Source organism: Pithys albifrons, chromosome Z, assembly GCF_047495875.1.
Source record: "Pithys albifrons albifrons isolate INPA30051 chromosome Z, PitAlb_v1, whole genome shotgun sequence".
NCBI lineage: Eukaryota > Metazoa > Chordata > Aves > Passeriformes > Thamnophilidae > Pithys > Pithys albifrons.
In genome coordinates this window covers 18,340,207-18,356,982 of record NC_092497.1, presented here as the reverse complement: position 1 = coordinate 18,356,982, position 16,776 = coordinate 18,340,207, and the positions used below count along the sequence as shown (strand labels likewise).

The following is a 16,776-nucleotide window of genomic DNA, read 5'->3' as shown; positions in this document are numbered from 1 at the left end:
GGTTTTATTATTTTCAGTCCTTGATATTTTTGTACACATGGAAGTTCACTTTTCCCTGTCTGAAAACAAGAAATGTGTCTATAAAACATACCTTCATTACATTTCTGCAAGTCACTGTCTGGCAGACATATCAAGTTTTCCACTAGACTATTGCTTCTGCTGTTCACTGTTTAGTGTTTGCCCCCATGAGTGTGGTGCCAGATTTAGACATACAAAGAATAGCCCATATTCAAATCATAGTTTAGATAGTTTGACAGCTGTCAAATACAATTTTTTTTCCTACCTCAATGCTGCAACATACGCTACTCTCCAGGGGACACAAAAGCTTTCTGTTGGTAACCTTATTGCTTGGCTTCTGTTGAGATGGCTGAGTGCTGCTGAACTGTGTCCTAAAAATTACTGTGGCATATAAGCCTGTACAGTCACTCATGTGTCTGCTGGTGGGCTCCTCCAGAATCTTTAGTGTGGTTGATAGAGCAAAAGTAGTTGAACTGAATGCCTTTGCACGTTGTCATCATAGCTTCTCATTCACTGTTCAACTCACTGTTGTATCATCATTCTCCCCATTAAGCATCTAATTATTTTAATAGGTTTGCCTGGTACCATTTTCCCCCAATTATAAGGTGGTTGCCTGATGATTTGGAGAGGAACTAGAACTTATGCTCAGAAATGAGCAACTGCCATGACAGAAGCTTCAGGTTATGGCAAGGAGCTGCAGGGCTAAGTGAAAAAGAATGGGCAAAGGTTTAGGTATTAGTGCCAAGATATTTCAGTAAGATGGTAAAGGATTAGACTTTGTGGTGCTGGAAGCATGGTAGTTCTGATTGCTTTTTCTTCTTTTCTCATTCTCTTAATGGGAATAAAGCGAAAATTAAGTTAATTGTTTTGATTGTTCAAGGTAGATCATTTACAATTGTTAAATTTGTTAAATTATTCTTGTTTTAATTAATTTTTATTATTGTCTTGAAAGGAGCTGACAATATCAGGAAATACTGGAGTCGTTATTACCAAGGATCCCAAGGGGTAATATTTGTATTAGACAGCGCCTCCTCTGAAGATGATCTTGAAACTGCTAGGAATGAACTGCATTCTGCTCTTCAGCACCCACAATTATGTACTTTGCCATTTTTAATACTGGCCAATCATCAAGACAAACCCGCAGCTCGCTCCGTACAAGAGGTATGTTAATGTGGCAACATCTTGCCTGTTTGTATTTATTTATCTGCACACTACTGAAATGCTAGTTAAGGACGGGCCTCAATTTCTCTTTACTGTAAGTATGCAGACCAAGAACAGTCCCAACCCCTAATAACTTAGTCCAATGCACTCTATACAGGCATAGTTGTTCTGGAAAACAGACAATTAATGCTTGGATACAAACAGATCTTCTGCTTTCACCATATTTTGCTTAAGGGAGAAAAGATGTTTGCTAAACTACTCTTATGAAAAGCTGCTGGGACAGTGATTTTTTTTTGTTTAGCTTGTATTTTTATTCGCTATTATTTTTAATTTTGCATTATTCCATTACTCCATTCTTTTCAACTGCTTAAAGCACTAGATTGCAGCCACAGGTTGTCTTTTTTTATGTAAAACCTTTTTTCTGAATTGCTGTGTACCAATGTGGGAGCAAGTTGCAATTCCTGTTCTGAAGTCCTTGACTAGTTCTGGTTTTCCTCTTCTAAGGAGTAATATTTTTGTCTAATTTCTAGCTATCACATAGTAAATTATGTAATTATTCTAGTCAGTGTACTTTTTGATCTTCAGTTTCTGAAATATTCCTCTTGTCTATATTTCTCTCATGTCACATACATTAAAGAAATGCTGAAAGTTGCTGATTCTTCATGAGAAGCTGTACTTATCTTCTGAAGTTGCAGGGAGAAGTTAAAATTTGGTTGTGTCATTCTGTTCATGAAGGACTCCTGATATTCAAGATTGTATGTGATATCTGTTCTGTCATTGCAGCAGAGTGAAAACTGTTTCAGCTCTTTACTGTGTTGTTGCTTTGTATTTAAGTTTGTTTCTTTTTTACATCAACTTCTTTGTTTAAAATACAATGTTTCAATTTTCAACTTGGAACAAATGTATCTGTAGTATATATGCCATTAGTGCAGTATAGTTGAACATTGCTACTTATGCCTCCTTTGTTAGCCAAATGAAATTAAGATTATTATGTGTTAAAAAAGGGTGTAAATATGACTGAAGTACAGTGATGCTTTTAATATGAAGAGATTGAGAGCTGTATAAACTATACTGTAAAATATTTTCTTAGGTTGTTGGTCCTTTCCTCCAAAAATCTATACTTAGGAAAAATGCCAAAAAATATGGAATTTAGTATATCAAGTTACATAAAAAGGTATACTAAAATGAGGCAGGGATAGAATCTACAAGTTCTGTGTCTTGTTCATGTAAAAACAGACTTAGAAAGAAATAATGACTATTTAAAGGAGATGTAATATGGATTTTGATATATCAGTTTAATAATGTGGCCTAGTCTATTTTACAGAATAAAACCAAAGCATTCCTTCATAAACCTTCCACTTAAAAAATTACAATATTCTGAGACACAATTGATTTCATTTTAATATCCAAACATGCCCTATGCATTTTGGTTTTAACTTCTTTTTTTTTCTTCATATGGCAAACCAAATTACTATTTCCATCAACAAAAATGCCTTTTCCCCTGTGATTTCAGTATTTGTTATTTTGCTACACTTTTCAATTTTAAAAAGCCAAATTTCCTTCCATTTAATTTAGGTTTTTTGATAACAAATGTAATTTAAGAAATATTCCTTGTCTAATTTTATAAGAATAGTGAATAAAATGCCAGTTGATTTTTTTTACACCAAATTCTACATGTAACTCTCCCATTTTTCAGTTGAGCCTTTGTGGGTAGACTTTTGGGCCTTAATTGAATTTTTTAAGTATTCGGAGTTAAAGTTTCTTTTCTTTTATCATCAGTACCCTCATTTTCACCTCATTCTTCATTACCAGTTGCTTGATATCTCAATGGGGTAGTAGATCTCTGTATGCTTACAATAGCATTTAAATAGGTTTCTCCTGATTTTTTTCTTTTTTTTAAATCTCACAGTGTATTATCATAGCATTGCTACTCTGTGTACTCTGTGTGTGTATGAAATGCTACACACAAGAATTTTGTTAAATCTACACAGCTTTATGGGTGTTTTCTGGAAATAAACCCCAACCCTGTATCAAGAGTTCAGCATTTATGTCCAAATTCTTTAGATAAGAATAGTAGAAAACAAAGGTAGAAAAGAAAAAGAGGAGAATGTCAGAAACTTGTCACATTCTCCCTGAAAAAAAGTGATGTCTTCTGTTTGCTATATGTACCAAAGTGGAAGCCTTATTTGGTCAATTTTACCAGTGTTCTTGCTTTCCTAAATGCTTTGTTATACTGTTGTCCTCATTATTGAGATGTTAAGTGAAAGTAAAATGAGGAATCATTAGACCATTCCTTAAATCAAAGCCAGTATATTTAAGTGTTTACCAAAAGTAATATGTTGAGCATTGAGAGTTTTATTAGACATTTTTGCTGAACTAAGTCCATTAATTATAGATATTTTCTTGGTTTTTTATGTGTCAGAAGACAGATGAATCACAGTTGAAATTTGAAAGTATGTATACATTATTTTAGGCAACAAATTGCCTTTCGTTAATGGATATGAAAGGACTCCTTGGAGTATAATTAAGGAACTTGTCTGAGTGGAGTGGCGCATAGTAGGAAATGTAGAAAAATATTTATCTACAACAAAAATTCTTCACAAAACTGTACAAGTTCCAAGCAGTTTCTGCAACAGATGTTAGTTATATTTATTATTGGGAAATGCAGTTTTTTCACTTTTTCAAAATCTATTTTATTTAATGTGGGTTTTTTTCTGTGCACTGCTTAGGTAGAAATTACATTGTAGAAGCTGTGTGCTGTAAATAATAAGCAATGTCACGAATAGTTCAATTAACAGCTATAACAGCTATTTGCAAAAATATCCAAATAACTTGTTTAATTTATGAAATCTAATTAACCCAAGTAATTTTGTAGACTATACTTTGTATCATTGAAGTGAACAGGGAGAATTGCAGGAGATGCAAAGTTGAAATACTAATCAGTAAATGTAATCCTTTTTTCTGAAGTTTCATTGCTGATTGCTGTTTCCTACTTATTTTGTTTTTAAAATTAAATCAAAAACGTAAATTTGACATTTCATTGTAGAAACTGCAAGTGATGTTGTCTGTCTTATTTCTCTTATATTAACTTCTATGGTGCTTATTCCATTTTCCCATGTCAAAGTTGTTTAGTTTTTCCTGTGACAGTAGCACATATTTGGATATTTTCAAATATGTGCTAAGTGATTTCAATTGAGCCATGCTGAATTAAAGACTGTGTATATTATACAGAGTATAAAACTCATCAGTCATGTTTGAGTCAAAAGGTTTGCTGCAAAATAACTTTGGTTTAGTTTAAAATCACAATAATGACGAAGTAATCATATGTGAATCAGTTCTGGCTGTAGTTTTGGAAACCTTCTAAAACAGTAAATAAAAGTAGTTACAAGTGAAAAATAAATTTAATTATTCAGCATATGGAAAGATGGTGGCATATCAGTTTGGGTATGGTTTCCAAAATACAGGATGCAGTTCTAAACCAGTATCTAATTACATATTCTTTTAAATAAGTATCTTGCTGATGGAGTGTACTTCTGCTTTTTCATCACAAAAGTACTTTTGATTATAGAAATTGGTTTTGATTAGTCAGATTTCTGTTATGGGCTTAAAGTATTGCAGGAGATTGATGGTGATAAAAGCGCTTTAGCTTGCTTTGTGAGGGAATAGCAGCATTACTGTGATTATCAATCTGTTGATTGTTACTTTGGAACGTTTGCTACTTTGTGTATCAGCATCAGAAGCTGGATATTGCAGTGGATTCTTGTGATTTGAAGCAGTGTGCAAACTGAGAGTCACTTTCCTCCCAGGTCAGAGCGATATTTAGGAGCTGCATATAGCACACACTGAAAGTTGTCTGTAGCCACTGTGTTTTGGGAGTAAGTTGTGCTGAGCACTTGTCTGAATCTCTTGAGGACTTCTGGAAGCCATGCAGGACTGGCCCAAGGAGAATCCAAATCAAATTAGTCTTTCTAGTTTAGTAGTGAAGCAGCTACATGTGTGGCAGCATGTTGTTTGGGGGGAATTTCTTTTTTTATATTTAAGGCTGTTTTGAGGTCGCAGTTGCACTTCATAATCATTGTGAATCTGTTCTAATTCAACTATTCTATTCTAAAACCATATATTTGAAGATGTTCATAGTCTTTTCCTATAGTTTTCCAAAAAGACAGGCAATTTATACATTTCTTTCATATGTATAAATTGATGACCACTAGTAGCAGGAGAAATCATTGAAGATATGTTCTAAATTTTCATTAAAAAAAGGTAGAACTTCTTAATATATACTAACTAGTGAACAGTGAATCAAAAGTCTTCTCAGTCTATTTTAAATATTGTTGTCAGGAAAAAAAGTCATGTGGCAACCTTATGTTGATCACAAGTGCTGTCTTTTCTCTTGAATGCAAACATACTCAAAGTTGAATTGATGGATGTGTGAAATTTCACCATGGGGTCATTCCCATTTTCCTTTTTTAGTTGCTCTATTGAGCAAGATTTAAAAAATATATTTGAATTGCAAACAATATTTTCAAAAGCAAGTTTGAAAGGTTCATTGCATATTCACGTGTATCTATTTGAGAGCATTTCAGAACATGGGTTTTAAATTGTGGACAGTGTTTAACTGTATTTTCTGCTACCTCAATAGTGGAGGGTGACTCTTTTTCAAAAGAGCCATCTTAAGGCTGTCAGGGCTATTGTCTATTACTCTGCCAGTTTCTTCTCTGTTGTTTATGTCTAGAAATAATTTTGTAGATAAACAATGTCTTCTTGTAGCCTTAAGTGTCTTAAAGGTAAATAACCATTGCTGGACAATGTTTGGGTTTGCGAGCATCTGCAGAGGCTCTTTCTGGTGCTTGAGTCTGGAGCATGCTCAAATCTGGGCTTTCTGGGCCTGCCAATGGTCTAAGTTGGCTGTGTATGGCAGGCTCAATTCCTGGATGTAATCACTTCTTCGTATTTCAGTGTCTTCGTAATATTTTTCCATAGTTGGTGCCTTTTGTATTTTCTGCTAGTTAGAGAGAAATGGTTCCCTTTTGGAAACCTGTTCAGTGTACCACTTATAGATGTCATTAGTAGCAATCTGAAAAGCTGCACTAATCAGTGACACCTGAGAAGGTTTAGCTTCAGGCAGTATCTCAGCTAACAATTCTAAGCAGATACTTTCTCCAGCAGCAGGTACTACGAAAACTCAGACCAAAACCAGGAGTGAAAAAGTTCTCTCTGCAGTGTGTCTGGTCCTCACCCCAGGCAAGCCTCTCGAATTAGTTCACCTATCTGAATTCTCAAAGACCAGCTGTTGCAAAAATGTGTACTTTATGGCAGAGATATCCATGGCAAAGTTAAATCCGGGACAGATTTTTGGTTCCTCAAGAAACTGTTTCTGAGATGATTTATCTTCAGATTAGTGCAGTAAATAGCCAAAATATAGGTCCTACCCTGTTTTGAGATCATAGTGACCTTAGTGACCTTAATATTTGCAATCCCCTCACTGCAAATACTTCTTCTCATCCAAGGTGTATCCCCTGATATTTGAAGATTGTTTTGGAACTGGACTCTGCTGTTTTGAGTATTGGCTGCTTCCTTCACAACTGTGGCCTTTGAGGGAACAGAGGAGTTATTTGTCAGACTTCAGTTATGAGCACATTTGCAGGGAAGGGGAATATTATTAAACTTATGTTTAGGAAACAATGCAGAAATAACTCCTACTTGCATGTCTCTTATGAACTTCCATTCTGATTAAAGAATTTCTTCAGACCTGTTTTATATATAAAAAGATCCTAAGATAAAAATAACCTATTAAAAATGATGAACGATTTAAATACATGTGTGTAGATCCATATCTAGGTAGATTTGAACAGCAAAACAATTTCATACAGTTGCAAGACTGAATTCAAACAGCTGACACATTTTTTCTTTATATGAATTTGTGCTTCAGTTATGTTTTACAATAAACAAAGTCATAACAGATAAAATCTCCAATATATTTTCATTAGATAAAAATAAGCATTGGTATTGTTGATCATTTTAGGTGAGTAATATCGCTTAATACAGCTTATTATTGTTTTCCCAATGTATGTGGCCCATATAACAAAGAAAAGTGTCTCCCTGAATAGTAAATTTGTAGTTTTGCTCTTGACAAAGAGATCGATCTGCAAAGAATTGAGTTGAAAGACTGCACCTCAAAAACTTTGGTTTGGGTCGACCTTTCTGAAGATAAAAAAACAAATGCTTGAGCACAACAGCAAATGTGCACATATTACACAATATACAAGGATCTGAAGGATACAGTAGACTAACTAAGACACAGGAGTGGAAGGACTGTCCACATACACCAGTCACAGCATAACTGTCCATGGAGAAGTAAATCTCTTGAATGGCCTTTGCAGCTCATGTGCCAGGTACAGGTCTGCAAAAAAAGCTGCGAGTCTTGGGGTAGATTTTGAAGAGTATTGCTGTGTATAGTTTTGAACTTCAGTAACTTGATTTTTATAGAACTTTTTGGATCCTCAAGTGGTTGTTTTGTATGTATATAGATGGTGTGTACTTAGAGTGTTTCTTTTGTGAGCACTATTGGTTTTCATGCTGGCCTCTTTGCCCCTCCTGGCTTTCAGGTGTGACAGTCTGACTGCTTGCATGACCACTTGATGAGCTGGTTTGGGCATAAGAATGACTTAACTATGGTCCCTCCTCATGGTCTTACTTTTAAACAGACTGAGATGACAAGATAAATGGATAAGTTATTGTACAGGCACAAACAAGAGGTGGGAGGAAGGTGAGAGAGTGGTATTGGTGCAGAAAGCTGGAGATGTGGACCCAGTGAGACCTTGACCTTTCTGCATACCACCTTACTTCTCATGGTTTTTTGGCTTATCCCACTACAATGAACCACAGTAGAGAACAGTTATAGAGGAAATACTGGGATAATTTTCCCCTCTTATTTAACAATGAATGTTCTAGAGTAGGTGAGCAATTATGTTTACTGGACTTCAGAGAGAGATAGGAAAGAAGCAGTTATTTTCACTATTTGCTTTGAAAATCCAGTGCCTTTGTCATCTTCCAAGCCAAGGAAGAAGAAAATAAATGTCATTCAAAGAAAAGGAGTTGGCTTTACTTGCACAGTTAAACCCAATGACTGTAAAGGTAAAGTGTAGTCTGTATAAGTAAAAAGCAAATTTATGAGAGAAATTTTAATGTTTTCAAATACAAAAATCTGTATTCATATTTTAGTAAATGGTTTTCATAAAAAATTGTGTACTTACAAATGCTTATATGGTGTTCAGTAAAGACATCTGGAGCTGAGAAGAGCACAGCTTTTTCCAGTTCTTTCTGAAACCTCTTTCACTTAGTCAAAATTTTCTGGGCTTTAGTAGAGAATTAAATGAAATCCTGAGGCCTGTTGGAAACAAATCTGACCACACAATCATTATGATCCTTTTGGGCCTCTCTGTCTGTGATACTGCTGTTCAGAGGAATTCTTGAATGCTCAAGAATTTAATTACTGTTAGTGACATTTTGCATGAGCAAGAAAAGATTTCCTTTCAGAATTAATAACTATTTCAAATGGAATAATGTAGTGGCTATATAAGTGCTTTCTAAATATAACTCTGTACCATTTTTATAAAAAAGGTCTCAAGTTCTGTTAAAAAAGAATGGAAAAGTATTTAGTAATGCATTGGATCAAGTTTGTGAAAACTCTGCTATTGTAAAAGTGATTTAGTATGTGTTTTTCTTTCAGATATCCTCCTTATATATATTAGAATGAATTCTTGAGTTCAAGAATACAAGCTACTGCTTTTTAAAAGATGAGGACATAGCCTTCTCTTTTATTTTTGTCCTTAGTGCTAAAATAATTTTGCTGATTAAATGGAAGTTAAATATAATATGAACCTTGTATTTACCAAGGAAGAGGCTCATTTTATGTAGTTGAACTATTTTCTGCATAATTTATATTTGGGACTCAGTATAACAGAAGTAAATTTTAAAAAATGTTTTTCAAGTTGATTGTGATCACATAATCTTCATTACATTGGAGCAGGCATGCAGTGTATGAAATTAATTTCTGGCCACAGTCCATTCTGCAGGAATTAGATGCTCACACACATGGGAAATCATGATGAGCATCTTTATTACTCATTTCAGGGAGGTTCAATAAAAACTACAACAGGAGAAAATCTATCTATTTTATGTCCATGTAGCTATTTAAAGTTCAATTTTAATTATATGTCACAAAAGTAGAACATTTTCAGCTACATCTGCACTACCTGCAGTGTGAAGCAGCGTAGATTAATATTGTTTGCAATTACCAGCATCCCAAAGACCTTCCTGGGAACGTGTATGCAGAGTTTCTTAAAATCTGCATCAAACGGAAGGTGCCCAGAGTTCAGGTTGGGTATGGGATACTTTCTGTTCCTCTTCAGATTAAACATTTCTGAGGATACTTTAGGAGAATTTCTTTTGAGTATGAGCTGCATCATGAAGGAAAGCAAAACTGAAAGGTGTTGCATCATTGGCCTGTCAGAATCTGTATTTGCTTTAGATGTATGAGGATAAAGCTCCTATGAGTGGGAACAAACCATGCACCTCTGGACATGGAGGTGATGGCACATATGTGAGACGTCATGAAACAATGACATGTTTCCAAGTGACAGGATAGGGAAAGGATCATCTTTGCCTCAGTGTTCTGGATGCATGTTACTGGGACAATGCTTCGTTGTCAAAGGCCAAGAAGGAAACACCTATTACGAGATTAAATTCCTGCCTATCCATTTTCAGCTTTGAACTGGTTTCTTTTTTATTCAGGGATTTTTTCAAGTCATTATGTTTTTGGAAAAATCTTGGATGCTCTGTGAGTGTGACAGAAGCCAAAAATCAGAGATTGTTATTAGCCTGATTTCTGGACAGTACATAGTGGCTTCTGAAAATGGCATGAACCAGAGATAAGGGGTAACAGGAGGAAAGGAAGGGGCCTAGTCATGAGTCTCATACACCTTTTTCCCTGTTACTTCCTATGACTTTACTGACAGTAAAGCAGAAAAGATGGGTAGAAAGCAATCTTGGGTTCAAACAAGAACAAAGAGTGGAATGGAGTTCTGCAAATTCAAAAGTGTTGAAGGGTCTCACAGTTCAGGGAGGATGAGTGTGGAGTAGTGCTGAGTTTTTGCTTAAAGCAGTCCATTGGAAGCCACCATCTGTAGGGAGGTAGGGTGAGAATAGTGTCCATTATTTCTTCAGAAACCACTTGTGTTCAGTGCATAATGACATTTTGTTCAAAAAGAGGAAACCATTCTCCCATCCCCTTCTTGCAGTGATTCAGCAGCAGATGCAAACAAACTCCTGAAGAAACATGAATTGTCCACTGTAGCATCTGGGAACAATCGTCTTCATAAGACTGGAAGCAGGGTTTTGAATATAACATTATTCTAATGATGATTTGTTGATACTGGAGCATATCATTAGTCATGCTGAAATCTTTATAAGTATAAATGTTTTCTCAAAATAGTTTAAATGTTTAGAAAATCTATTATGCAGTCTGACATGAAACAGTAACTTGTACTGATAGAATCTGAACAGCCTGGAAGTTAGTCAAGAGAAGAATTTTGTGAAGGATCCTACAAATAAACTAGATAATGTATTTTAAAGAAAAAACAACAAAACCAAAACTTGAGCAACTTTTTACACGAAAGTGTGTTCATGTTTTATCAGATCTTCACACACCATCCTTATTTTGTTTCTCTCCTGTTTGTAATAATAGTGTAATTGAACAATCCATGGCTATCCGTACACAAAATTTCTCAGTATCTTTCCATTTTCTGATCTTCTCTGTTTTATTTAGTTGTTCATATTTTGCTTAGATGCCAAGTTGCAAGGGTCAGAAAGCCTGTGCTGTTTTAATACAGTCTTAAAACTAAAGGCTCAAGATTTGTGTGTAGGCCTTTTTAAAATTAATGAATTTCTATGTTCAAGTATTAATACACAGTGAAGGGCATCTAGAAAACTAATAAAAAACCACAAAAAAGCTCAAACTGCATTACAGAATGAGCTTTTCTTAAAGGGCCTGTTAATCTCATCCACACATATCTATAGGGTTGGATAATTTGAAATACCATATGCGTTGTTATATATTTGTTACAATTTTCTTTCTTTATTTAAAATTAAATTGTCCTATTTGTCTCTCTGTCAATACAAGCTTGTTCTGTAAACTTTTTCAATTTTTTTTTTTCCTAATGTATTTTCACGGGATTTACAGTCTCATTTTGGTTTTTATGTTACTCTGGTAATACCTGCTAGGAAATTGTTTACTGAAACGACATGAAACGTTTGAGTGCTTTAAGGATTTCTTGCTTTTGATTTCCTATAGCTTTGTTCTGTTGCAGTAATGCTTTAACAACAGATCATATATTAACTGCAAATCTACTATCAAGTATTCTTTTCCAATTTAGTTACCTTTGTTCCTCATTCCTAATTATGTCTTACTGATGGCTGAGGAGAAAGTGAATAAGAGAATGAAATTTGGGTTAGTTTTTAGTGCAGAGAAATAAATCTTTTCAGAGCTATAAACAAAAAGATGCTTCATCACCAATATTGCAGGAAACATTCAGATCCTTTTAGCTGCAACAGCGTCTTCATTAGTGACACAGTGTATGTTTGTTGTTTAAAAATACATAACTTGTTTTCAGTAAGCATGCAATGAGATATCTGTGATCTGTGTGTATACAGAACCTTGTTAAACAGTCAGTAGTCTTTCCTGAGTAATTTAGTCTATTCCGTGTATCAAAATGTATTACTTACAGATAAAGTTACTACTGTATTTTAAAATATTTTTAAAATATTTTCATTTGTTTTGGACTTTTCTGGTTTTGTAGTTGTTATTAATAAGTTGCTCTATGTTCTTAAAACATGAAGAGAGAGTACGGAAATGGTAGTGCAGATTCTTGAAGTATTGCTAGTGCCTGCACATCTGTCCAGGAAAGTTCAAGCTATGTAGTTTTGGTTGGCTACCTTTTTTCTGGACATGCTACCTGTATCATTTCATGTGAAGTTCAGAATACATAATTTGTTTAAATAAAGTCATAAGTGAATGAAAATTCATTTTGACTCATTTTGGAATAGTTAAATATTTATGTGATGAAGAGAAAATCTCCAATATTTTCCATTATTATTTCCCTTGCTAATTTTCTTAGAGTAAGTTTGAATTTTATTGAAATCTCACTCTTAGTGCTTGAAAGTACTCTTATAAAATCTTCTGAAAAACAAGGTATTCCATTTTAAAGCCAAAATGAAGTGTTGTTAAAGAGGGAGAAAAAGCTTAGTATCTTTCTATTCTGATTTATTATACAGAAGGCTGTTTTTTACAAAAAAGGGCTTCTCCCCCCGCCCCCCCCCCCCCCCTTTTTTCCCCTCCACTATTCTCAGTCTCTTTTGATCATTGATCTGGGTGACCCCACGCTCAGGGGTTTTTTTCTTCATTTGACATGGACAGATTTTTGAAGTATAGCTCTCCTTTGGGAACCTCAGGCAGTTCCACTTGACTAACCTGTGATCTAATGAGCAGTAATGCAGGGTTACAGTGACCATTTTGTTTGCTTTGAGGGAGGATGGCTAGACAGAGAGTGGGAGAGAGGCAGTGTCTGTGGAGAAAAAAGATGCAGGGTGATCGAACAGTGTGAAAAAGACTTGTTAGCCCACATTAGTGTGCCTGATTTACTTCACAACAGGTCAGGAAAGGCCAAAGGCAGGGTTGTCATTAAATTGCAAAGTTGAAAATCCTGGTATTCAAAAGCATTCAAATTTCTGCAAGTTGTAAATTAGAAAGTTTGTGGTTCATGTTGAATTTGCCAGAAAGATATACAGAAGTACCAGCTTCTCCAAAACATGAATGGTACATTATAAAATCATGCTGTAAATAAAAAGAAAACCAGCTTTTTAAAGTACTTTCATGGTTGACTGTTTTACAATGAGACTGGGTGCGAAAGAAAGGCCAAACACTAACAAGGTCGTTGCACTTTCTTTATGAGCCCTGGGGACCCCTTAATTATGTGCCCGTGCTGCTTATTTTGAGATCTGTAGAGTGTATGTGTACACGTGTTTGTACAATATATAATTTTTATTTGTATTTATTAAACACACACCCATATGTATATACACATGCATACATATGTAAAAATAAAATTTTAGTGCCAGTTGCTCAGGAATGTAGATTTTGAATCTTCTACAGCATGTTATGATTTTTTGTCATATTCTTTATTGTTTGTCTTGAAGTGAACATTAATCTTCATGCTATTGGTTTTGAAATTGGCATAGATTTATCTTAAATTCAGATTTACAAATGTAGACACCAAAAAAGTAAAAATTGTCCTTATGTACTGGAGAGTTATTTTAACAGATAGTAAAGCTTGCTTCTAAACACTTGAATTGGACTTGACAGCCTGCTGCTTTGCAGTTGCAAAACCAAAATGTTGAAGCTATCTGGTTTTGAATTTATATTTCCTCTTCTGTTCATTCACTTACTTGACAGTGGCCTGAATCTCTATGATTTGAAGGGTGAAACTACGATGCAGAATATCCCTTTAAGCATTGCATTGATAGCCTTTAACTCATAGCAAACTCTTGTCATTCCTATTTCTGGTCTGGTTGCCTATAGTAAAAGTCGAAGTGCAACCTTTTAGCTGTATTATCATTGTGCATGGTAGCAGTAGGTAATAAAACAAATGGGTGTTCTTAGAGGTAAGGTACTTTTTTCTTTCTGCTGCCCGAAGTTTCACTAATTGATATTTACTCCTGCTGGCTGTCAAAAATCAGTTTTTCACAAGCTGAAAGTTAACTGTGTTAACTTTTAGCTTGTGGACAGAAGTTGTCTTGATCCTCATGTCTTGTTACAATTAGTAAATACATGAAATTAAGCATCCAAGAACAGCTGACCATACTTAAGAATATATTTCTTACCTGATTTTAGGAACTCTGCTCCCATTGATCATTCAAATAATTTATTTGGCATTAAGGGAGTGTCTCTTCTTGGCTGAAAGGAAGAGAAGACAATAGGATGTCAGGCTTCAGTGTTCACATTGAACATTAAATTTTGGTTTTAACTTGTATTGGATTATGTATTAAATTGTGGTGTCAGACTATTTTTGGTTTATCTTGGTTATCTTTTGTTTGCGGTGAACATATGGTATAGTTGTACCTCATAAACTGAAGTTTAAGTGACAGTTGAATGTGGGAAACAAAGTATATTTTTTTTATTTACAGTGCTGCATTTCTCAATTAACTTCCCAATGTGTCACTCCTGTTTAACACATTGTAAAATTAATTTATTATTAGAATTTTGATATAGAATTAATTTATTTTGAAACAGCATAATGTTCAAAGTGACTTAGTTATCACTATACTCAAAGACTAGTCTCAAAAAAATTTACTGTTGTATGTATGTTTCCATTTTCTTGATTATTTTAAGTGATGTTTAGTTGCAGCAACTTGGTGGACATAAATTCTAGGAAACTGCACTCAGTGAGCTTTTTCTGTAGCTTTAGGTCATGTCAGTCAATGGAAACTTATTAGGGCATAAATGATGGGAAAATGTTTAACAAATCAGAATACTGAATCAAAGCACATTTAAGCTTTACTACTCTTCTCTTTCCATTGACTTTCTCCATTCCCTAAATAACATTGTCTGTGCAGTCTCTGTGCACTCTTTATTAGCTCTTCTATTTGATTTAATTATTCAGTTACTCAGTGTGTCTGAATTAAGTCATCTCCGCCAATCTGCTTATTACAAAGCATTTGGTCAGTGAGAAGAGACTAATGTCATCTTACTGGACTCAATTTTGAGGATGTGTGTTTAGGAATCAAGACACTGGAGCAGTATTTCAAAACTGGCTTATAAGCAAAAGTCAGTCCAAGAGTATATTACTGATACTGCCAGTCGCAGGCATTGGAAGAGTAAATATTACTTACTCATCTGAAGAACAGGGAAATTTTCATAGATTCTTGTTAGCTTTCCTTAAGATGTGAATAGTTTTTGCAGCTTGGTATCTGGAAATTCTTTTAAAAACACAGAAATTTTGCTGCCACATAAGTTGTTTTCACAAAAACTTGCCAGGTATTATATGAAAAGATTTAAGTTCTCTTTGATGGTGTAGTACTGTTGCTTGGTTTAGGAAGACAGCTCAGAAAAGAAGAGGGGATATGGCCAAATACAGACTTTTGTGTAAAATTTTCTTCCAATTCATAATTGCATTTTAAGAAAGTATTCTTCTACGACAAAGATGTTAACTTTTGATATAGATACTAAAATGTAAGATTAGAAGTTTTTTCTTTTTGTCTGTATATTGTGATATATAACTTCCAGCAAAACCTTCTTTCAGGTCAAGTTACAGTTCCCATGGGTTATCCACTGTAAAATCCTTAATAGTATGAAGTAGTCATGATTTAGTCCACATCACAGATAGGATGAAAACACTAAGGTTTAGTAAAACAGGAGAAGCAACATATAAAAGTAGTTGCAGGTGCTTTTTTACTGAAGAAAATGGGTGTGCCTTCTCAGTTTACTCTGAAGTAAATATTTGCTACTCTGGGCTATATTTGAGAGTAAAGCTCTCCAACTGTTTTAAACGGGGAATGCAGTAGCTAATATGTTGCATAAAACTGGAGTGTTATGCTATGCCAATGGACTCTGACAATTCAGTTTTTAGTGTCTGTAAAATGGGCTTAAAATGTTCCCCAGATGTATTTGGCTTTCCCTCCTTTTGGAAGTCATTCCTTCTGTGCAATAGGAAAAAAATTTGCTTTACTAAGAAAAGGAATTCAATAATGCCACCCTTTCCCTGCATAAATAAGAAAGTGGGGGTCGTAATACTATGTCTGGGAAAGGAAGCAAAAAAACATGCTTGGATATTCCATTGCCAGCTGTTGTAGGGACTGTGCTTGCCAGAAGTTTCTGACAATGTTATTCCTTCCAAACCCTCTCCAAACTGGCCAAGCATTTAAAAAGTCTTTTGCCTGTTAGTCACCTTTCACTTACTTGTAGCATTAGAAGGAATGTTTATTGACTGGAAGAACTGCCTGTTTTGAAATCAGGAACATTGAATTAAGTTTTTTGTTTTGTTACATGTTGGTTTGTTGATATTTACTTGATAGCAGGGTTTAGTTAGGAATATGGCTGTTAGTTAACCAAACTGGATCAAAGCATAAAAGGTGTGCTCTTGTGGGTAATAAGTCCAAGGTTTGGCTGATAATTTTTGTGCATATAGAAGGAATGAGATTGTCAATCCTTGACCCCTGTGCAGAGGCATGGATGCTTCAGAGGCGAACTGTGTTCAAAGGATTTTTGACAGAACCTGACTGAGAGATAATTTAAAAATCTGCTATGTCTGGCAGCAGGGCATGTGGGGCTTTTTTGTGTTAGTTTGGTTCAGGCATGATCTGGTGTTTCAATCCTCTTTTGTGTACTATTCGTCAGGATGTGCATGGGTCTCAGTCTCCCTAAGGCGTTTGAAGACAACAAGTAGCATGTATATCTGTGCCCTAAAAAAGAAGTAGTTCAGACAGAGGAGGGTTGGAGTGAGAAATCAGATGAAAAGAACGAGGAGAACCTTTTCTATTTTCCTA

At 34.9% G+C, this 16,776-nt stretch overlaps 1 protein-coding gene across 4 annotated transcripts in view; it reads left to right on the top strand.

Moving 5' to 3' along the window:
* The window catches only part of ARL15 (ARF like GTPase 15), a 219,402-nt gene that overhangs the window by 89,856 nt on the left and 112,770 nt on the right, over window positions 1-16,776 (top strand). For all 4 annotated transcript variants that reach the window (XM_071580985.1, XM_071580983.1, XM_071580984.1 and 1 more), the window contains one exon: window positions 971-1,179. In XM_071580985.1, coding sequence (XP_071437086.1) covers window positions 971-1,179 — 209 coding nt within the window. The remainder of the gene's footprint in view (window positions 1-970; window positions 1,180-16,776) is intronic.